Genomic DNA, 21,212 nt, shown 5'->3' with positions numbered 1-21,212 from the left:
CGGTGACGCGCTCGGGGGCGTGGCCGTGGGTGGGGCGCGGCCGTGGGCGTGGCCAGCGCGGCGGGTTCCCCGGGGTCCCGATAAGGCGGTGTCACGGGGGGCGTGGCGGGGGCGTGGCCGCGCTGGGGGCGTGGGCATCGGGGCGGGTCCCCGGGGGTCCCGGCGCGGCGCCGTCATGGCGGGGGTGTTCGACATCGACCTGGAGACCGAGGAGGGCAGCGACGGGGACGAGCCCGAGCTGGGCGCCGTGAGCCGGCAGCGGGGCGCGGGGGGGCACCGGGGCTGCCACCGGCACCGGGGCTGGGGCGGGGGGCGCCGCGGGGACGGGGGGCACCGGCAGCGGGACGGGCGGTGGAAGCGGCCAACGGCACCGGGGCGCGGTGGGGACGGCGGGATCGGGGGTGTCGGGGTGGCGTGGGGTCCGCTCGGTGCCGGGAACGGCGGGCAGGGGCTTGGGGGGACAGCGGCAGGGCAGTGACAGGGGTCCCGCCGGTGGCGGGACAGGGTTGCAGCCGGGCTGTCCGCGGGACGGGGCGCCGGGGCACCGGGGGCAGCCGCGGATCCCGGGCGGGCAGCGGGCGGCTCCCGCTGGGCAGGGCCCGGCCTCGGCCCCAAAACATCCGGCTGGGCCGGCTCGGCGCTGCCTCGCCCCGCTCTGCCGCGTCCTGCCCGCGTCCTGCCCGCGTCCTGCCCGCGTCCTGCCCGTGTCCTGTTCGTGTCCTGCCCTCGCCGTACCCGTGTCCTGCCTGCCGTGTCCCCTCCTTGCCATGTGTCCCCTCCCTGCCGTGGGTCCTCTCTGTGCTGTGTCTCCCCTCCTTGCCATATGTCCCCTCCCTGCCGTGCGTCCCCTGCCCACCTCTGACCGCGAGTTCCCTCCCGCAGGAGATGGAGCTGGAGCCCCGGGGAAACGGCCTGGAGTAAGTGGGGGACAGCCTGCGGGGGGGTGTGCAGACAGGGGACAGGCAGGGGACAGGCAGGGGACAGGCAGGGGACAGGCAGGGGGCTGTCCCCGCTCAGCCCCTCTCCCGCCAGGCCGGTGGGACACTATGAAGAGATCGAGATTTCCGAGAGCAGCGTCAACAATGGCCCCGAGCACATCGGCCCGCACTGCTTCGAGCTGCTCCGCGTCCTGGGCAAGGGCGGCTACGGCAAGGTGGGGACACGGCCGGGCCGGGGACCTCTGAGGGGACTCCGGTGCTCCCCGACAGCGTCCCCAACCTTCCCTGCCCGTCCTTCCAGGTGTTCCAGGTGCGCAAAGTGCAGGGCACCAACACGGGCAAGATCTTCGCCATGAAGGTCCTGAAGAAGGTAGGGGCGCCCCGGCCCCCCCAGCCCCCCCGGGGACCCCTCCCGCTCACCGCCTCCCCCCCAGGCCAAGATCGCCTGCAACGCCAAGGACACGGCGCACACCCGGGCCGAGAGGAACATCCTGGAGGCCGTCAAGCACCCCTTCATCGTCGACCTCATCTACGCCTTCCAGACGGGCGGCAAGCTCTACCTCATCCTGGAGTGCCTCAGCGGTGCGGGCGGGCTCGGGGCAGCCGGGGGCTACTCCAGGGATGGCTGCAAATTGTCCCGGGGGGGCTCAAGGGCTTCCAGGAATGGCTCAGGGTGTCCAGGGATGGTTAAAGCATGACCTGGCATGGCTACAGTGTCCAGGGAGGGTGTCCTGGAATGCCTCATGGTGTCCAAGGGTGGTTAAAGTGTGACCTGGGGTGGCTGCAGTGTCCAGGGAGGGCTTCCAGGAATGGCTCAGGGTATCCAGGGATGGTTAAAGCATGATCTGTGGTGGCTGCAGTGTCCAGGAATGGCTCAGGGTGTCCAGGGATGGTTAAAGGGTGATCTGCGGTGGCTGCAGTGTCCAGGGGAGTGTCGAGGAGTGGCTCAGGGGGTCCAGGGATGGTTAAAGCGGGACCCGGGGTGGCTGCAGTGTCCAGGGAGGGTGTCCAAGGTTGGCTCAGGGGGTTCTGGGGTGGTTTAAAGGTGTCCCAGGATGGCTCAGATGTTCCCAGGGGTGATTAAGGAGTTTCCAGGGATGGCTCAGGAGGGTCCCTCTTGGGCTCTTTACTCAGGTGGAGAGCTCTTCATGCAGCTGGAGCGGGAAGGGATCTTCCTGGAGGACACTGCCTGGTAGGGATGAGGTGGTGGTGGTGGTGGGTGTGGTTGGGATGGGCACCCTGACATGCTCACAGCCACCCCGATCCCACTGCAGCTTCTACCTGAGCGAGATCACGCTGGCCCTGGGTCACCTGCATTCCCATGGGATCATCTACCGGGACCTTAAGCCAGAGAATATCATGCTCAATAGCCAAGGTGGGTTTGGGGGGGCAAACTGGGGAGCCTGGGGGGTTCTCTGGGGGCAGTGCTGACCCCCCCATGTCCCTCAGGTCACATCAAGCTGACGGACTTCGGGCTGTGCAAGGAGTCCATCCACGACGGGGCCGTCACCCACACCTTCTGCGGCACCATCGAGTACATGTGAGGTGGATGCAGCACTGGGGGGAATTTGGGGGGGTCTGTCCTGGCCCCCCCGTCCGCTCAGGGCCCCCCCTGCACCCCCCAGGGCCCCCGAGATCCTGGTGCGGAGCGGGCACAACCGGGCGGTGGACTGGTGGAGCCTGGGCGCCCTGATGTACGACATGCTCACCGGATCGGCAAGTGCCACCGCTGCTCCCTCCCTCCTCCCTGGGGACTGGGGGGGCATCCCGGGGTGACCCCAAACCTTCCTGGCCTGCCTGGCTCTTCATGGCCCCCCCGTGCCCCCCACAGCCGCCGTTCACCGCCGAGAACCGCAAGAAGACTATCGACAAGATCCTCAAAGGGAAGCTGGTGCTGCCGCCCTACCTGACACCCGACGCTCGTGACCTCCTCAAGAAGGTGCCCCCCACCCCCCAAAATTCCCTCCCCCACCTTTATTCATGTAGGTTCTCCCCCCATTCCCATCTCTATCCCCGTTTCTCTTCCAGTTCCTGAAGCGGAACCCCAGTCAGAGGGTTGGGGGGGGCCCCGGTGATGCGGCCGATGTGCAGGTACAGGGGTGGGTGGGGATGGGGGGGTGCCAGGGGACACCCCCCAAATGCTGCCTGACACCCCCAAACCCCACAGAAACAGCCTTTCTTCCGCCACATCAACTGGGAGGACCTGCTGGCGCGCAGGCTGGACCCCCCCTTCAAACCCTGCCTGGTATGGGGGGCCGAGGGGGGAGGCTGGCAATGTTTTTTTGGGGGCCCCGTGGGAGCGGCTGCCGTGTTCCATGTTCCCCGCAGCAGTCGGAGGAGGACGTGAGCCAGTTCGACACCCGCTTCACCCGCCAGACCCCCGTGGACAGCCCTGACGACGCTGCCATCAGCGAGAGCGCCAACCAGGCCTTCCTGGTAGGGGGCACACACCCGGGGGGGACCCCTGGCATGCCCAGGATCCCCCCGTGACACCCCCAACCCCACAGGGCTTCACCTACGTGGCCCCCTCGGTGCTGGAGAGCATCAAGGAGGGGTTCTCCTTCCAGCCCAAGGTGCGCTCCCCCCGCCGCCTCAACAGCAGCCCCCGCACCCCTGTCAGGTATTGGGGCACAGGGGGTGCCTGGGGTGGGGGGCTTTGGGATGGAGGCGCTTTGGGATGGGGGTTTCAGGGTGGGCGACAGGGAACAGTGCTGGGGGTGCAGTGGGGGGGCTCAACCTGTCCCATCCTGGGGGTACAGAGAGGCTGTGGGGCAGTGGGGTGAGGGTTTGGGGTGCTTTGGGGTGAGGGAATCAGGGTGGGCCCCAAGGGGGTGGAGAAGGAGTAGGGGAGGTCCATGGAATATGGGGGGAGTTGGGGCCTCCAGGGGTGGGGAAGGAGCTCTGTGGGCACTGGCTGCCCCCCCACTCACCCCCTCCCGTGTCCCCCCCAGCCCTGTGAAGTTCTCCCCCTTCGAGGCGTTCAAGCCAGTGGCCCCAGGCGACCCCATGGAGCTGGGGCCCCCCCAGGCCCCCCTGCCCGAGGGCACGGCCCCCCTGCCCATCAAACCCTCGGGGGGGGCCAAGAAGCAGAAGGGGGGCCGGGGCCGGGTGCCCAGGTAGGGGTGGGGAGGGTGGGGGGTTCTGGGGGGGGCCTGGTGCTCCCCATGGGGTGGGGGGAACCCCACGGTGCTGCCTGTGCTCCGGGGGGCTCGTCCCCCTCCGGCACAGCCCCCTGCCCACCGGGTTTGGGGGCACGGGGAGAACCCCCAGGGGTGTGGCCCCGTGGGCGTGGCCTTTTGGGGTGTGGCCCCTCTGGGGGCACGGCCTTTGGGGTGTGGCCCCCTGGGGCGTGGCCCTGCTGCTGGATGTGTGCCAATTAAAGGACTTGCTGAGGCTGTGGTTGTCCCTCTGCTGGGGCTGGGGGGCTGGGGGAGTTGCCCCACCAGGGGAGGGTCCAGGCTCCACCCCCTGTGTGTGATGCCCCGCCCTGTTTTAGGCTCCTCCCACTCATCACACCCTTTTGTTGGCTCCACCCACTTCTCTGCAAACCACGCCCCTGATCTGCTCTGGCCCCAGAGCTGCTCTTTTATTGGTCAGTGCACATTCGGACAAGGCCCCTGCAGCCATTCAGGAGCCGCGGCTGGGGGCTGGCGGGGGACAGAGAGAGGGTCCCTTTGCTGGCAGGGTGGTGACACTACAGGGCAGTTACATTACAGGGAGTGACACTACAGGGAGTTACACTACAGGGCAGTGACATTACAGGGAGGTGACATTACAAGGAGGTGCCATTACAGGGAGTGACACTACAGGGCAGTGACATTACAAGGAGGTGACACTACAGGGAGTGACACTACAGGGAGTTACACTACAGGGCAGTGACATTACAGGGAGGTGACATTACAAGGAGGTGCCATTACAGGGAGTGACACTACAGGGCAGTGACATTACAGAGAGGTGACATTACAAGGAGGTGCCATTACAGGGAGTGACACTACAGGGCAGTGACATTACAAGGAGGTGATACTACAGGGAGATGATAAAGGGTGGTGACGTCAGGACGGTGATGTCACAAGGCGGTGACGTGTGGTCGCGCATCCCCCCAGGCCGCTGTCCCCGAGAAGGCGTGCAGGTCACTGAGCAGGGCCTCGGCGCTGCCCCCCACCGCCTGCCCCTCACTCAGGGGGCTCTCCCTGCCCACCGGCGCTGCCTCGGCCTCATCCTCTTCCTGCTCATCCTCCTCCTTCTCATCCTCCTCCTGCTCCTCCTCCTCCTCCTCCTCCTGCTGCGGCCGCCGGTCCAGGCTCCATGGCATCAGCTCTTCCTCCTCGTCGCGCACGGCCACCTCCCCGTGGCTGTCCCCGGGGGTCGCGGCGGGGTCCCCCGGCGAGCGCAGCCGGTGCCACTGTCCCCGCAGCAGCTGCAGCGCCCGGCGGCCCAGGGGCCGGGGGTGGTACTGGCCGGCCGAGAGGCGGCACAGGTGGTGCCAGGCCAGCGCCAGCCCCAGCGCCAGGCACAGCAGCAGCCCCAGCAGCGCGGCCACCGTCCGATCGTTGCGGGCCACCGCGGGGTCCCCCGCTGCCACCGGCCCCACCAGCGCCAGCAGCAGCGGGTGCCATCGCGGGGCAGCCTGCGGGGAGGGCAGCGGGGTCACACGGCGCCGGGCACGTGGCTTCCCGGAGCTGGAACGCAGGGAAGGGCCGGGGCAAGGTACAGGGCAGAGGACAAGGGCCGCGGAGGGGGAGGTGACCCTCGGGGACGGAAGCCGTGGGTGGCGGGTGCAGCAGCACCTGCAGGTGCTGGGGGAGAGGAACCGGGTCCTGCCACCCCACATGGCTGCACAGCCCCCCTAGAATCCCCCTGCCCACAGGGCTGCAGCCCCACAGCACCCCCTGCCAAAGCTCCAGAGCCCCCCAAACCCAGCGTGCACAGCCCCCAGCCCCACCCCAATACCAGACCTACCTCCAAGCCCACCAAGCTCCCCTGAAGGACCCCCCCTCCTTCCCCCCAACCCCACTGTGCTCCCCTTATCCCCCCAAACATTCCAGACTCCCCTTACCTTCCCACCTCCCCCACCCCCACTCTGGCTCCCTGATCCTGGCTCCCCCAACCTTTCCCCCATCCCCTGCGCTCCCAGCCCCTCCCAGTCTCCCACCCTGCCCGGTTTTGGGGTGCTCACCATCAGTGGGGTGCAGCCAGAGCGGGTCCCGATGCCGCGGGCGTGCTGCGAGATGGGGGAGGCCCCCCCAACTTCCTGCCCGTGCAGCGGATGTGCCGAGCGGGGGGGGCCGAGCTCTGCACCCCCTCACCCTCTCTGCTGCCCAAAATGCCGCCCCGTGCCGCCCCACTTCCTGCCGAGGCGCTGAACTCCCACCCGTGACCGCTGCGCCTTCCTGCCTGCCCCCGCTCTGCCACCCCGCAGGTGGCCCTGCAGCTTTTCCTATAAATCACCCCCAGCACTTTTCTTATAAATCCTTTATTTGGAGTGAAAATATAGTTTTTGACCCTGCACTGGAATGGAGAGGGGGGACACGAGGAGGAGGAGGAGGGGAAGAAAAGCCCCCAAAATATAGGGGGGACGATATCTCACAGTTTAGGAAGGCAGATCATGCCCTGCCCCACAGAAAGGGGGCAGACCCCACACAGGGATTGGGGGGTGCAGGGGGTAATCTTTGATCCCAGGAGCAACCCCCAGCCCAAGGAACGGGGGCAGGGGTGGAGAATGGTCCATGATTCGGGGGGGCAGCACCCAGTAAGGCAATGGGGGGAAGCGGGGAGCTGCCAGAGGGGCGGCCAGCCCCCCAATGGGAGAAGGGCCCAGAGCGGGGCAAGGGGGGGCACCCCAGGGGGGCGAGATGGTTCAGGGGGGTCCCTGGGGCGCAGGCGTGGTCCCTGGGGCGGTGGTCCCTGAGGGGGTCCCTACACGTGGCCGTTCTCCAGGCGGCTGAGCTGCTCCTCCAGGCGGGAGATGCGCTGGCCCTGCTCTGCCACCAGCGCCCGCAGCGCCGCCACCTCCTGCAGCACCTCGTCCAGGCGACCTCCCTGAGGGACAGCCCCGTCACGGGACACGCCCAACAGAGCCACACCCACTGCCACACCCACCCATGGCCCATCAGAGGAACCGCACCCACCGCACAGCCACAGCCACACCCATCACACCCCTCCGTCCCTTTCCCGCTTGTTCCCCCTGTCCCTCCCTGTCCCCCTGTCCCCTTACCGTGGCGCTGCCGGAGCCCAGCACCGGCGGAGCACTGAAGCGGGAGGACGCGGGGGCCGCGGGGGGCGTGGGAGGTGGCGTGGTGGCCCCGGTGGTGGCGCCGGTGGTGGCGCGGCTGTCGTGGAGCAGCGTCCGCCGGCTCACCTTGAGGTCCCGCTGCTTGCTGGGGACGTAGGCCTGGCGCAGGGACACCAGCACGGGCCCCGCCGTGCGCCCCGCCACCCACTCCTCCGCCTCCATGGCCGCCTCGGGGCCCGCCGTGTCCGGGTACAGGTCGTCCTGGAACAGGTCCGACTGCCCCCAACAGTGTCAGAGGGGTGGCATCCTCAGGGGAACCCCCAGAGAGACACCACGGCCTCACTGGGGACACCCCACTGCTCCCATGTCCTGCTCAGGGACCCCCCATAGGGACCCCCACCCAGACTGACTAGAAACCCCTTGCCCAGTCACCAAGTCCTGCCCACATGGCCCCATGTCCTGCCTGGTGACCCCTCTTGGTCCCCCTGAGGACTCCCACCACCCCACATTCCCCTATCCCCACCCACCTTCCTTGGCACGGTCATGATGATGGGCTCACACTTGCGCTCGTGCAGCTTGTAGAACCTGTCAGGGGAGCAGAGAGGGTCACTGAAGGTTCTGGGGGGGTTCTGGGGGTCCCTCACCTCACCCCCCTTGTCCCTGTGCCCACCTGGCGATCTCGCACTTGCTGACGTCCAGCCCGCGCTTGGGCATCCAGCCCATTCCCCGCTGGGGCTCCTTGCTGGTGAAGGTGTTGAGGAAGTGGATGTAGGGCGGCTCCTCCGTGATCTCGAAGTACCGGATGCTCGAGTCCCCCTGGGGACACGCTGTTAGGGGGGACCCTGGCTCTGGGGGTGCCACCGGCAGGGCGGGGGGCTCCCTACCTTGCCACAGACGTAGACCACATTGGTGTCAGGGTCGTAGAAGGGCAGCAGAGCCCCGTTGCTGGAGTCCAGCTCCTGCAGCCCCATGGGCTCCTCCAGGTTCTCCTGGGGTGGGATGAGGTGTCAGGCACGTGGGGAACCCCAGGATGGTTCTGGGGGAGCCCCGGGGTGGCACTCACCGTGTCCCAGAGCGCCAGCTGCCGCTCGCTCATGCGGCTGAAGCCGGTGGTGAAGATCTTGCCGTCAGCCAGGAAGATGGCGCGCATGGGACGGGCCCCCTCGTGCGCCCGCTCCTTCTCCTGGGGGGCACGGCTGTCACCGGCGCCCGCAGCACCCCAGGGACAGGCACCGAGGGACAGGGGACAGCGGGGAGCACCGGGGGACAAGGACACCCATGGAACGCGGGACGACGGGGTGCACCAAGGGACAAGGGCAGGGAGCAGGGGATTCCCCCCAGGAACCAGCGCAGGGCAGTGTCCTGGTGACACAGGTCCCCCGCAGGGGTGGGGACACTCACGGCCACCACGGTGCCGCGGCGGGGGTCGATGACACGGACGCTCTTGTCCTTGCAGGCGGTGCAGAAGCGGGAGCCATCGCGGCTCCAGCTGACGCTGTAGATGAGGTCGGGGTGCAGCCCGTCCAGCCGGTACAGCTCCTCGGCCGTGCCCACGTTCCAGATCAGCACCACGTTGTCACAGCCTGGGGGACACGGCAGGGGTCACCTCGGGCACGCGGCCCCCTCCCCGTGCCCGCCGTGTCCCCCCCGTACCCGCACTGAGCAGGACGTTGCGGGCCGTGGGGTGCCAGGTGACGATGCCAACGCGCTTCGAGTGGCCCTCCAGCACCACCACCGGCTCCGTCAGCGGCTGGCTCAGCCCGTTCTCCGGGATCTGCCACACCTGAGGGGACAGAGGGGATGGTGAGTGAAGCGGGGTGACCCTGCCACCCCCCGGGATCCAGGGCCACCCCTCACCATGACGGTGCAGTCCTCGGACCCGCTGGCGATGACGTGGTCGTTGTGGGGACACCAGTCGATGTCCAGGACGGGGCCCGTGTGGCCGCACACCGTGGGGTACGACTTGTCAATGCGTCCGGTCTGGGGACAGAGTGACAGCGGGGAGGGGGTCACCCACCGGCACAAGCCGCCCTTCCCCGCGTCACCGCCCTGCTGTCACCTTGTGCAGGGGGAGGACGAGGAAGGCGCCGCCGCCGCTGGCCTCCACGATGATGGCGACGAAGGAGGGGTTGACGGCGCAGAAGGTGCTGTCCCAGGTGACGCGGGACACGCGGATGTCATCGTAGCACTGGTCCGTCTTCACCGGCTGCCCGAACACGTGCCGGAATTTGCTCTGCCGCACCACCTTCCGGAAGGACATGGCTGGGGAGCGCCCCGGCCGCGGTCAGGCGCGCTGGGATACCCCAAAAAGGCAGGCGGGGACACCAGGGAATGGGGTGTCCCCTGAAGCGGGTTTGTCACTGTCTTCCAGCCCGGTAAAGGGTGGCTCAGCCACTCCTGGGGGACACACCCCTGTCCCTGCCAGCTCCCTGAAGGGAACTCCGGAAGCACCCCAGGAATGGGGGCTCTGAGTGAGACAGGGAGTGCCCCATTTGGCATGGGGACAGGGACAAGGGTGTCCTCCCGGAAACACGGGTGGGGATGGAAAGGAGGGCAGGGACAGCTCCAACAGATCGCGGGACGGGGTGGCCCTGCTGGATATGGGGTCAGGGACAGGGAAAGGGATAGGACAAGGACAGAGATGGGGGACACGAATGGGGCCGGCGGTGGCCTCATTCTGTACGTGGATAGTGACGAGGACAGGGACAAGGAAAAAGGATGGGGACGGGGGCGGGGTCAGGAATGGGGCCGGTGGTGGCCGCGCTAGGTACAGCAACAGGAATGGGGACAGGGACGAGGATGGGGACATGGACGGGGAAAGGGTGGCCCAGCTAGGTATAGGGACAGGGACAGGGGGAGGGACTGGGAGAGGGACAGGGATGGGGACCGGGACAGGGGGTGGCCCCGCCGGGAACGGGGATGAGGCTGCCCCGGGAACGCGGATGGGGGGCCCGGGGGGCCCGCGCCCGGCGGGTCGGGACGGGGCTCGGTGCCCGGTCCCGGTGCCCGCACTCACCGGCGGGTCGGTGCCCGGGGCCGGTGCCGGTCTCGGGGGCGGCAGGAGCGGCGGCGGCGGCGGGGGCGGGGCAGGAAGTGACCGGGGCCGCCCCGCGCCTGCGCGGCTCCGGGGCGGGGGCACCGGCGGGGGTGGGGACAGGGGGCACCCCATGGACGGGGACCCCCCATGGACGGGGACACCCCATGGACGGGGACAGCCGGGGGTTCGGTCCCCGTGGACAGCGCCAGTGGGTGGCACAGCGGTGACAGTGGCGGGTGGCACAGGGGCAATGGCAGCGGGTGACACAGGGATTCTGTCACCCCCACCGGTGTCGCCCCTCTGTGTCACCCCGGGGTGACACGGCAGCCAGGGTCACCCCCCGGGCCGGGCTTTACCCTGCTCTCATTTTGGGGGGGGTCCCTCTCCTCTGAAGCCCCCTGTGACACCCTGTGCCCACGCAGTCATGTCTTGGGGACATGCCACCAGTCCCCATCCTGGGGGACAATAAATGCACCTACCTTAGAGGTGGGGGGAGCTCGGGAGAGGTGCCAGGTGAGGGCACACAGTGGTGGCCTTGCGGTGTCACCACTGGGGATGTGGCTTGGTCTGGAGACACCGTGGTGGCTTGAGGGTGTCACCTCTGGGAGCAATGCTGGGGACACTGGTGGCTGTGGGGTGTCACTTCTGCACTCGGGGCCTCGGTGGTGACCCTGGGATGCTGTTGGGGACCTGTGCGGTGCCCGGGGGCCCGTGGCCGTGGCTGTTTCCTGCCATTAATCACCGCTAATTGGCTTTGCCCTGGCGGCGGGGGGAGCTCGGGGGGGTCACGGGGGGTGTAAGAGGATTTCCCGGCTCCTTCCTCCGGCTCGGCCATCCCGGGGTCCCGCTCCCTGCCCACCCGCTGCCCACCCGGCCCCGGCCCCATGCCACGCTCCCGCGGGGACAAGGGGACCCCCAAGGACAACAAGGACACGGAGCCCCCACAGAAGGGGAAAGGGGGGCACGAGGAGGGGGAGAAAGCCCCCAAAGCCCCCGAGGACGTCAGTGCCCCGGCCCCCAAGAGTTCCGGCTCCGAATCCCGGCACGGCGGGCACGGGCAGAAGAGTGGGAAGAAGGGTGCCGTGGACCCCCACGCTGCTGCCATCAAGACCTACTCCCCCTTCCTCAACACCGTCTTCGGCAAGGTGGGGACACCGGGAGGGGACATGGGCATGAGGGTGGGCATGGAGGGACCCTGGAAATGGAGGGGATGTGGGGACAGGGGAGATGGGGACACGGATAGTCCAGGATCCTGTGGATGGAAGGGAGACAGGGGCATTTGAGGTGATTTGGAGCATTTGAGACATGGGGACATCGGCACAGTGGGGCTGTTCCAAGTCCCTGGCTATGGAAGGGACATGGGGAAAGTGGGGATGGGGACAGGGACAGTCCAGGACCCTGCAGATGAAGAAGGCAATGAGGCAGTCAGGATGGGCCTGGGGGCAGTGGGATGGGAATGTTCTGGAACCCTGGGGATGGAGGGGACATGGGGCCAGTGAAGATGGGGTTGGGACGCTCCAGGACCCTGGGGATGGAGGGGATGTTGGGCACTGGGGACATGGTCAGGCCACCCTGGGTCCCTAGGAATTAAAAGGACATGGGGACAGTGGGGACACAGTCAGGGACACTCTGGGACCCTAGGGATGAGGACATGGGGACAGCGAGGATGGGCTCAGAGACTGGCTGGGAACCTGGGGATGAAGGGGATATGGGGCACTGGGAACAGTCAGGGACAGCCTGGAGTCATGGGGATAGGTGGGACATGGTGTTGGGGACACTCCAGGGCCCTGGGGACAGAGGGGGCATACTGAGGGCACATCTAGAGCAGGGGCAGCCGAGCTCTGTGGGGGTAAAAATGCTGCCCCTCCACCTCTGGAGTACAACCCCACTCTGTGGCCACCCAGCACATCCCATCCAGAGCCTGGGGGTCCCAGGGTGGGACACCCCGGGGGTGGGTGACAGGAGGAGGAACACAGGGACCAGGACAGGGTGGGTAGGAGGTGCAGGCACAGGGCAGGGCGGGGCTTTGCCTCCAATCCCACTAATCCTCCGCTGGAGTTAATTTTGGCCCACGCTTAACAAAGGTGACACCGAGGTTTGTGGGGGCAAGGAGGGGGGATGGACACAGAACTGGGTGTCATTCTGCTGTCACCCCTTCTGTGTGTCCCATGCAGGAGCGGGAGCTGTCACCGGAGGAGCTGGATGGTGAGCAAGGGGGACGGGGTGGGAACACGGGCCTAGGGGAATTGGTGGGGAGGGATGGATCTGTCCTCATGGAGGGATCTGCCATGGGGACATGGCCATGGAGGGGTCTCCCACATCCAAGCAGGGACCTGCCCCGGGGTGACATGGTGTCTGTGTGACCCTCCACTCATGATGATGTCCCTGTCCCCACCCATGGCCGTGCCCAGAGCTGCTGGACGCCTTCAAGGAGTTTGACACGGACCAGGATGGCTACATCAGCTACAAGGACCTGGGCGCCTGCATGCGCACGCTGGGCTACATGCCCACCGAGATGGAGCTCATTGAGATCTCCCAGCACATCAAGATGAGGAGTGAGTGGGCTCAGGGGGACGGGGAGGGGACCTGGGGTCGCTGGGGTGCTGAGGGTGTCTGTCCCCTTCCTGCCACAGTGGGCGGCCGCGTGGACTTTGAGGACTTTGTGCAGATGATGGGCCCGAAGCTGCGGGAGGAGACAGCGCACATGGTGGGCGTGAGGGAGCTCAAGATCGCCTTCCGCGAGGTACAGCTACCGCCACGGGGACAGCGGGCACGGCGTCCCCTCTTCAGGGACACCACAGCCATGAGGGCACAGGGACCCTGGAGACACCCTGGTGGGGACAGTGATGATGGGGCGTGGAGGGGGTGGTGATCACAGGAAGACCATGGTGAGATGGTCACCATAGGGGGGACCACGGGATGACCAAAGACATGGAGGGGACACTGACCATGGGAAGACCATGCTAGTGACCACAGGCAGGAGAGGACAGTGACAGTGGGGAAGCAATGACCATGGGGTGACCACAGGCATGGAGGGGACAGTGACCAGGGGGGAACGATGACCATGGTGGTGACCACAAGCGCAGAGACAGTGACCACAGGGAGCTGAGGGGTGCCAGTGGCCATGGTTGGAGGGTGACCCCCAGCCCGCGATGTGCTGAGATCCCACACGCGGGTGCTGCAGTTCGACATGAACGGGGACGGGGAGATCAGCACGGCCGAGATGCGGGAGGCCATTGCAGCGCTGCTCGGGGAGCAGCTGAAGGCGCAGGAGGTGGACGAGATCCTGCAGGACGTGGATCTCAACGGGGACGGTCACGTGGACTTCGACGGTGAGGGCACCCCCTTCCCCTTGGGGCCGCGGCGGGGCTGAGCCCCGGGTCCCTGATGTCCCCTCCTCGCCCCGCAGAGTTCGTGATGATGCTGTCATCCCGGTAACGGAGACACCGGGCAGGAGGGGACCCCCGGATGATGCCCCCAGCCCCTCCTCAGCCCCTCCCTGCCCAGCCGACCGACCCGAGAGCTCTGCCAGCATCGGGGTTCAGAGGGAACAGCTGGAGCGGAGCATGTGGCAATGGGGCAGAGGCGACACCCCCGACCCCAAGAGCCACCGGCGGTGGCGGCAGAGCCAGCGGAGGCCGGGCCCCAATAAACCCCTGTGACCGGAGCTGGAGGAATGTCTGCTGGTTGTGGGGTGGGGCGTGGGGCCACTGCCCACCCCGGGGGTGGGGACAGCGGGGTCCCACGGAGGACAAGGGGTGGGCGCTGCCGGGGGGCGCGGCTGCAGGGCCACACCGCGCCCTCCCACTGGCTGGATCTGACCCGCTGCGATCGATCAGCCAATCAGCACACTCCGATTCAAGGTGGGCGGGGAAACGCGACCCTCTCGGAACTGTCACTCAAACCAACTGGCCAATCAGAGGCCCCGTACCATGGGGACGGGGAGGGCATGGGGGCACCTGTGTCACTCGCAGGGAGTCCCCAGGATCCCTGGGGACATCCCCGCCCATGGAAGTGCCCCCAGGGGGTCCCAGGACCACTCCGGACCTCCCTTCCTTGGATGCCACCCCCCAGATCAGGCGACCCCCGGGGTCAAAATGAGTCCCCCCAAAGTCACCCAGGGTATCTCCAGCACCCCAAATCCGGTGAGGAACACCCCTCAATTTCCCCCACCAGGGCAGCAGAACCTGGGGAGTGGACAGGGAGGCTCCTGGAGAATCCCATGAATGGGGTTCAAGTCCCTGTGTGAGTGCTGCCACTCAGGTCCCTACAGGACTAGGGGACCCCAAAATCAGTTGCAGGGAGGGGCTGGACCCTCCCTCTACCCCACAGAGCAGGCACAGGGCTGGGGCATTCACAGATTTTAATTTAGTTCTTTTCTGGAGACAAAAAAAAAAACAACCCAAAAAAAGAAAAAAAAATAAAATAAAAAGGCATCAAAAGCCCCCATTTTCAGATTCGGGGGTGCAGAGACTCCCCCCACGGCGCATCTCCCCACCCCTGTAGTGTCTGGGGGTGCAGGGGTCCCTGCACCCTGGAGAGACCCCCCCAAAACCCAGGCCCTCCCCCTGCCCTAAACCTACAGGGAAGGCACCTCATGGGGGGTCCCCAAACGTGGGGGCCACCCCGGGGACGGCAGGGACCCCCCAAACTGGAGGCTGTGGGGGAGAAGGGGACCCCGATTGCTCTCTACATATATATAATATACACCTATAGAACAGGCTGGGGGGGAGTCTGGCCCCCCCGGACCCCAAAAGCACCCGAACTCCTGGGGGCGAAGGGGAACGGGAATAAAAGGGGAGGGGGGGAGACCAAGGCCAGCCTTGGGCTCGCCCCGCTGTGCCTTCCCCGGGGCCCCCCACCCCAGGGGCGGCCGTGCCCCCCACCCCAGGGTGCCGAGGAGGTGGGTGGGACGAATGGACCCCCCTGCTCCAGCTCGGATTTGAGGGGGGCTGTGTTGGCTCCTGCTCCCCAAGGTCAGTTTGGGTGGGCTAAGGCAAAGCCCGGCCGGCGCTCACGGCGAGGCACAGGGACACACGGTTAAGACAGACGGATGGACAGGGGGGGTCCTGGCCTTCATCCCTCCCCCCTCGCCGCTCCTCCTCCTCCTCCTCCTCTCCGGGCTCAGAAAATATCCGGGCACAAGCTCCAGTCCTGCTTCTCCTTGCTCTCCCAGTAGCCCCCCTTGTAGACGTGTGCCAGCTCCTGCGTCACTGGGTCCTTCTTCCGCTCGAACCACAGTGGTTTGTAGGGATCGTAGGGTGTCCCTGGGGAAGGGGGGGGACACAGTGGGGTGAGGGCCTGGGGGGGACATCCAGGGGGGACACCCCTGTCTGACAGCCGTGCCTTACCATCCTCGGTGGCGCGGGCAGCCTCGGCCTCGCGGCGCTTGCGGGAGAGCCGCTGCTTCTCCTCCAGCCGCTGCTTCTCGGCGTTGGCCTCGTCCCACCTCCCGTTCTCCATGAGGCGCTGGTCCGGGCGCCACCGGCTGTCCGTGGGGGCCGTCCCGCTCTCCGGCGCGTTCAGGGTCAGCGCCAGCTCCGAGAAGTAGTACATGTTCTCTGCGTACTTCCTACGGCACGGCAAGGAACGGGGCTCAGCGCCAGCCCCGCAGCCCTGCTCCCGAGGATGCCTCATTCCCGTTTTCCCCACTCACGGCAGCGGGTTCCGCTTCCACAGCAGCACCCGGCTGTCCTCAGCCTCGTGGGCTCGTGGCCGCGCCTCGGCTCCGTTTTCCCCTGTTCCCAGCTGGACCTTGTAGCAATCCATCTTCTCGTCCCACGTGCCCAGCAGGGCAAAATGCACCTTTCCCGAGGGGTCCATCACCTCCCCGGTCACCTGGTGGGAGAGGGGACAGCCTGGATCAGGACACACTGGAGTCATGAGCAGCCCGGTGTGTCCCATGGCTCCGTGTCCCTACCTTCCTCGCCACATCCCGGGAGAAGTAGCTGTAAGGGACAAACTTGAGGATGCACTTGTCCCCTGTCTTGTGGTTGACGATCTCGATCTCACCTGACTGTGGAGGGGAGAGGACAGTCAGACCCACCCATGCCCCATTCCCCAGGGATCCACACTTCCCTACACCTCCCATCCACAACTTCCCACCTGATCTATCCAGAGCTTCCCCACGATGATGTTGTGCACGGTGGTTGTCACCTTTTTCCACGTGTAGTGGTTGCCGGAGGAGTGGAAGACGCAGTGGATGGTACCTGAGGGAGGGAGATCGTGCTGGGAACCACACCTGGAGCCTCGGGTGGTCCCGAAAATCCCACATACTCCTGGGGTGCTCACCCAGAGGCATGATGGAGAGGTATTTCCCTCGGAATTTGCTGGTGATTTTGATTTCCTGGCGCAGCGTCCAGCCGTTCTTGGAGTCGGCGTGGTGGGCAGCGGCTGGTGGGTGGTGGCTCACCTGGACACGGGATTGGGGACAGCTCAGTGCCAGCCATCCCAACAGCCCGGGAAAGGCTGGCAGAGTGGAGCTGGCCACACCTGCTCGCAGAGGGAGCGGTATCCGTTCTCCTCCAGGCGATCCAGCTCAAAGGTCTCCCCCAGGAGCGGGTTGAAGGGTTTGCTGGTGCGGAAGACGGTGGTGGAGTAGGAGGACACGGTGAAAGCAGCCACGTAGCACAGCTGCTCCAGGGAGCTCTCGCACCGCGCCGCCCGATCCAGCAGCTCGTGGTATTCCAGGTCCTCCGTCAGCCGCTGCAGCATGGACAGCGGCTCGTTGAAATTCACCTGGAAGAGGGAAAGGGTCAGAAAAAAGGGGGTTCCGGGGTGCCCTGTGCCCACCCACCGGCTGCATCTGTGCTCACTGGCATGGGAATCTTGGACAGCTCCTTCCCAATGCAGTTCTTCATGATGCTCCAGAGGTTGAGGCTGTAGTTGGGTTTGTAGGGAATGCGGGTTCTCTTTTCCTTCTTGGTGTCCTCAACCTGGTGCTTGTACTAAGGAGAGGGAAGGCAAAGGCTGCTATATCCCTACAAAACCCTTCCATGGGCATTTGGGCACCCCAAAGCCATAAAACCCCATCCCACCTGCTCGTCCAGGCTGATGTCACTGCTGGTGCCGCTGATGTTGCTCCCAGTTCTCCTGGGAAGGAGGGAAAGGGGGTGAACATTCCCGAGCAGGGCAGAGCAGCGAGGGGACTCCCCTCTCCCCCAAAACTCACTTGTGGCCCATGACGTCGGGCATGGGGAAGATCTCCGGGGCGTCAAAGAACTCGTTGTTGTCATCGTCCTCGTCACTCAGGTCGCCTTTGGCAGGGCAGCACAGATCTGGGAAAGGGGACAGGGCTGGTGAGGAAGGAACATCATTCCCAGTTTCCTGCTGAAGGCTCCCCCGTCACCATCATCCCTACCCCAGCCCTGAGGGGTGTCGGATAAGGCTCAGAGGAGCCAGTTTGGACCCTGTTGGGGATGCCAGAATCACTTGGCTACACAGATGAGCTGGGACAGACACATCCTTTGGGATCAGCACAGCGAGAGAAGCTCAGCCTGGCTTGGAAAATCCCAGGAAGCATCTGGGGGACACTTGGGCACAGCGCTTGTCCCCCTCCCCACCTTTGCCAGAGCCTGCAGTGCCGGGCGTGCTGGCGGGGAGCACCGTGGCCCCCCGGAAAGCCCTTTCCAGGTGGTTGTGCTGCTTGGCCAGCTGCTCCAGCGTCTCCTCCAGCCGGATCCGCTGATCCCGCTCCTGCTGCAGTGACTTCTGCCACTTCTTCCCGTGAGTTTGTGCCAGGAGCATGAAATCCCGGCAGGCCTGTGGGGAAACGGCGCTCAGCATGGAAGTGGGGGCTTTTCCCACTGTGGGATCCTCGGGATGGGGACTCACGTTGATCATGGCGTTGGAGGTGATGCGGAAGAGCGTGGCCCGCTCGTTGACCTGCTTGATCTTGTCCGTGCTCTCTGGGGGGAGCCGCAGGGCCTCGAGCTCGCTGAGGGAGCGCTGCAGGGCCGTGCCGTGCTTGGCAATCAGGTCGTTGCAGGTGCTCAGGTCCTCCACCTTGCTGGATAAAATCCGCAGGGTGTTCTGCAGCTCCGTCTTGTCCGTCTGCGACACCGACTCGTCGCCGGAGTCGTCTGCAGGCGGGAAGGGATGTGGGATTGTCATTTCACACCAGGAGCTGGTGGTGGGGCTGCCAGGAAGGGCACAGGGGGATCCCCAACCCCCTGAGGGCTGATGGTCCACCTCTCTGCATGCCAGGCTGTTTGGGTCACATATGCATGGACACGGCCATCCCCTTCCAAATCGTCTTGCTGGAGATGCTGGGATGCTGCCCAGGGCCCTGGGATCCTGCCCTAGGTCCTGTGGGGCACTGGGATCCTGCCCTAGGGGCACTGGGTTTGTGAGGAACTGAAAGGCTGCCCTAAGGATATTTATGCTGCCCTGCGATCTTGCCCTGGGGTCACTGGGATCCTGTGCCCTGTGGAACTGAGATTCTACTCTCTGGGCATTGGGATCCTGCCCTCGGTCCTGTGAGGCACTGGGATTCTGCCCTGGGGACACTGGGATCCTGTGGAACACTAATATCCTGTCCCAAGTCCTCCAAGCACTGGGATCCTGCCCTGGGATTCTTGCCACCTGTGAGGCTCTGGGAACCTGGCACTGGTATACCACTCTGAGGACACTGATCCTGCCCTGGGCACTGTCAGGCACTGGGGTTTCACCCTGAGTGCACCATGACCCCACCATGGATCCAGGAATTCCGTACCTGACTCCTCCAGCATCTTGACAGCCTTGGCCTTGGCGAGCTCGAGGGCGGTGACCCAGCGCTGCCGCTCCACCTCGGAGCTGGCCTTGAGGTGGTAGGTCTGGGCTCCGCCGTTGGAGATGATGAAATTGCAGGAATCCTCCACGCTGATGTTGGCCGTGGCCAAGTTGATGGTGCCACGGCACGTGTGGCCCATCTCCGCCTTGGATCTGCACAGGAAGGACACAGTCAGAGAAGGACAGGGTCGGGATCCCCGGGATGAGGCCATGGTGAGGGAAGGACAGGGCCGAGATCCCTGGGATGAGGCCGCAGTGAGGGAAGGACAGGGATGGGATCCCCGGGATGAGGCTGTGCTGAGGGAAGTACAGGGCTGGGATCCCCGGGACGAGGCTGCATGAGGGAAGGACAGGGCCAGGATGCCCGGGATAAGGCTGTGCTGAGGAAAGGACAGGGCTGGGATCCCCGGGATGAGGCTGCATGAGGGAAGGACAGGGCCGGGATCCCTGGGATAAGGCTGCAGGAGGGAAGGACAGGGCTGGGATCCCTGGGATAAGGCTGCAGGAGGGAAGGACAGGGCTGGGATCCCTGGGATAAGGCTGCAGGAGGGAAGGACAGGGCTGGGATCCCCGGAATGAGGCTGTGCTGAGGGAAGGACAGGGCTGGGATCCCTGGAATGAGGCTGTGCTGAGGGAAGGACAGGGCTGGGATCCCCGGGACGAGGCTGCATTGAGGGAAGGACAGGGCCGGGATCCCCGGGATGAGCCCGCGGGGGGCTGTGCAGGGGGCTCGGCATTCCCAGCCCGGCAGACAGGGCTATTAATAGGGAGGGTTTGCTGGCGCCGGAGCGGGGCCAAGCCTGGGGATGGCGCTTTGGGGGGACAAATCCACAGCTCCCAGGAGTGGCCTCGGGGATCCTGGAGCCTCAGGGATCCGGTGCTTCCCGGATCCTGGCACGGGCTGGGACGAGGGTGAAGTCCCAGCGAGGCCGCGCCAGGCTGGCACTCCCCTTCCACGTCACCGGGTGACAGAGGTGACATCCAGCCGGGACACCCCCGGCCCGGCGCCCCCCCGTTGGTGGCGGTGTAACCGGAGCCGGCAGCTGCCCGAGGCTCCGGTTCCCCATCAATAATGGAGCGACAAGGCCCCCCCGGCCAGGCTCAGGTGTCCCCGCGGGTGACAACACACGAGGCCACCGGGAAGAACCGCTGGGAGGGACAACGGGATCCGGGAGCTGCGGAAGGCTAAGGGGCTGCAGACCCCCGCCCCCAGCCCCCTCAAATACCCACGGGGACAGGGATGTGACAATCCCGGGGACAGACAGGTGACAACCACGGGGACCGGGATGTGACAACCGCCCCCCTTTCCTGGTGGCACAGTGGGGCGGCGGGGAGAGGGCTAACGACCCCCTGCCCCGGCAAGAGCAGCCCCGGTGACCGGGAGGTGACATCCCCCGTGACACGGAGGTGACAGCCGCGGGGACAGGGAGGTGACAGCCGCCCTCCTTCCCAGCTGGCACCGGGGCACCTAGCGCTGCCCCGCTCGGTGCGGGGGGCCCCCACCCGCTTCCCTCCCGCCGCGGGGGCTCAGCCCGGTGCCAAGGTCACGGGGGGCCCGGGGGGCGGCGGGGCGGCTCCCGGTGCGTACCGGTAGTAGCTGAGCAGCCCATTGCTGAGCACGAACCAGCGGCGCTGGTATCCCTTGATGTAGTTGGTCCATTTGAAGAGCCAACCCTCGCGGGCCGAGCCGGGACCGGCCCCGCCGCCGCCCGCGCCGGCTCCGCCGCCCGCCGACGTTGTCGGTGCCGCCGGCGCCGCCGTCGGTGCGGGCGCCGCCCCGACGTTCGCCGCCGGTGAGGGCAGGGCCGGGGGCGCGCCGGGGGCCGCGGGCAGCGCCGCGGGCCCGGGGGGCGCGGCCGGGCCGGGCCCCGCGCCCGCCGCACGCAGCTCCGCCATCGCCGCCGCCGCCGCCACCGCCCCGCCGCGTTGCCGTCACTCGCCCCGCCCACGTCCGCCCCCCATTGGCGGCCCGAGCGCCGGCGGGGCGGTTCACGCGTTGCGATTGGTCGAGAGCGGACTCCTCGGCTATCAATCAAGAAGGAAGCCAATGGACGGTGAGAGCTGCGCGCCGCGCGTGCTGACGCCGAGCGGTGAGTCACCCGCCAGTGATTGGCGGAGGGGCGGGGCTTCGCACCAGGCACGCTGCCATTGGCTGAGGTGTAACCACGCCCCTGCCCGCTGCCCACGGAGGAACTCCCAGGGGTCGAGGGTTCGAGACCCCCCCAGAGGACAGAGC

At 66.5% G+C, this 21,212-nt stretch overlaps 5 protein-coding genes across 7 annotated transcripts; 2 read left to right on the top strand and 3 right to left on the bottom strand.

The window, feature by feature from the left end:
• Positions 1 to 105: 105 nt before the first annotated feature.
• On the top strand, positions 106 to 5,173 carry RPS6KB2 (ribosomal protein S6 kinase B2). Of its 2 annotated transcripts, XM_071428248.1 has the most exons (16): positions 161 to 247; positions 883 to 917; positions 1,033 to 1,153; positions 1,240 to 1,308; positions 1,373 to 1,520; positions 2,073 to 2,130; positions 2,213 to 2,313; positions 2,388 to 2,478; positions 2,564 to 2,654; positions 2,770 to 2,877; positions 2,967 to 3,029; positions 3,106 to 3,183; positions 3,267 to 3,374; positions 3,446 to 3,558; positions 3,890 to 4,054; positions 5,042 to 5,173. In XM_071428248.1, exons 1-16 carry the CDS (start codon positions 176 to 178, stop codon positions 5,073 to 5,075), a joined length of 1,455 nt encoding a protein of 484 aa, XP_071284349.1. In that variant the 5' UTR covers positions 161 to 175; the 3' UTR covers positions 5,076 to 5,173. The 2 variants fall into 2 exon arrangements, with proteins under 2 accessions (XP_071284348.1, XP_071284349.1); XM_071428247.1 differs by lacking the exon at positions 2,073 to 2,130 and having other exon boundaries at positions 106 to 247; positions 1,240 to 1,520.
• On the bottom strand, positions 4,492 to 6,248 carry PTPRCAP (protein tyrosine phosphatase receptor type C associated protein). Its single transcript, XM_071428250.1, has 2 exons — positions 6,115 to 6,248; positions 4,492 to 5,565 (listed from the first exon to the last, which is right to left on the bottom strand). The coding sequence occupies exons 1-2, from the start codon at positions 6,115 to 6,117 to the stop codon at positions 5,005 to 5,007; spliced, it is 564 nt and encodes a 187-aa protein (XP_071284351.1). The 5' UTR covers positions 6,118 to 6,248; the 3' UTR covers positions 4,492 to 5,004.
• A 147-nt stretch (positions 6,249 to 6,395) lies between these two features.
• On the bottom strand, positions 6,396 to 10,311 carry CORO1B (coronin 1B). The gene is made up of 11 exons (XM_071428245.1): positions 10,187 to 10,311; positions 9,230 to 9,432; positions 9,028 to 9,150; positions 8,824 to 8,953; positions 8,572 to 8,753; positions 8,234 to 8,353; positions 8,055 to 8,159; positions 7,841 to 7,986; positions 7,698 to 7,755; positions 7,153 to 7,446; positions 6,396 to 6,977 (listed from the first exon to the last, which is right to left on the bottom strand). The coding sequence occupies exons 2-11, from the start codon at positions 9,428 to 9,430 to the stop codon at positions 6,855 to 6,857; spliced, it is 1,482 nt and encodes a 493-aa protein (XP_071284346.1). The 5' UTR covers positions 9,431 to 9,432; positions 10,187 to 10,311; the 3' UTR covers positions 6,396 to 6,854.
• A 685-nt stretch (positions 10,312 to 10,996) lies between these two features.
• CABP4 (calcium binding protein 4) lies at positions 10,997 to 13,867 on the top strand. The gene is made up of 6 exons (XM_071428251.1): positions 10,997 to 11,352; positions 12,382 to 12,412; positions 12,619 to 12,762; positions 12,841 to 12,950; positions 13,392 to 13,539; positions 13,617 to 13,867. Exons 1-6 carry the CDS (start codon positions 11,092 to 11,094, stop codon positions 13,643 to 13,645), a joined length of 723 nt encoding a protein of 240 aa, XP_071284352.1. The 5' UTR covers positions 10,997 to 11,091; the 3' UTR covers positions 13,646 to 13,867.
• Positions 13,868 to 14,553: 686 nt separating this feature from the next.
• Positions 14,554 to 20,875, bottom strand: OSBP (oxysterol binding protein). 2 transcript variants are annotated; one of them, XM_071428230.1, is made up of 14 exons: positions 20,565 to 20,872; positions 18,921 to 19,129; positions 18,041 to 18,288; positions 17,770 to 17,968; positions 17,379 to 17,484; positions 17,245 to 17,299; positions 17,023 to 17,154; positions 16,700 to 16,945; positions 16,499 to 16,619; positions 16,313 to 16,416; positions 16,128 to 16,223; positions 15,864 to 16,045; positions 15,559 to 15,779; positions 14,554 to 15,474 (listed from the first exon to the last, which is right to left on the bottom strand). In XM_071428230.1, exons 1-14 carry the CDS (start codon positions 20,870 to 20,872, stop codon positions 15,332 to 15,334), a joined length of 2,370 nt encoding a protein of 789 aa, XP_071284331.1. In that variant the 3' UTR covers positions 14,554 to 15,331. The 2 variants fall into 2 exon arrangements, with proteins under 2 accessions (XP_071284331.1, XP_071284332.1); XM_071428231.1 differs by having other exon boundaries at positions 14,554 to 15,779; positions 20,565 to 20,875.
• Positions 20,876 to 21,212: the final 337 nt, after the last annotated feature.

Source organism: Agelaius tricolor, unplaced genomic scaffold (genome assembly GCF_023055355.1).
Source record: "Agelaius tricolor isolate 1412-34295 unplaced genomic scaffold, bAgeTri1.0.p SCAF_5, whole genome shotgun sequence".
Taxonomy (NCBI): domain Eukaryota; kingdom Metazoa; phylum Chordata; class Aves; order Passeriformes; family Icteridae; genus Agelaius; species Agelaius tricolor.
The sequence above is the reverse complement of the archived record's forward strand: the minus strand, read 5'-3'. Positions and strand labels throughout refer to the sequence as shown.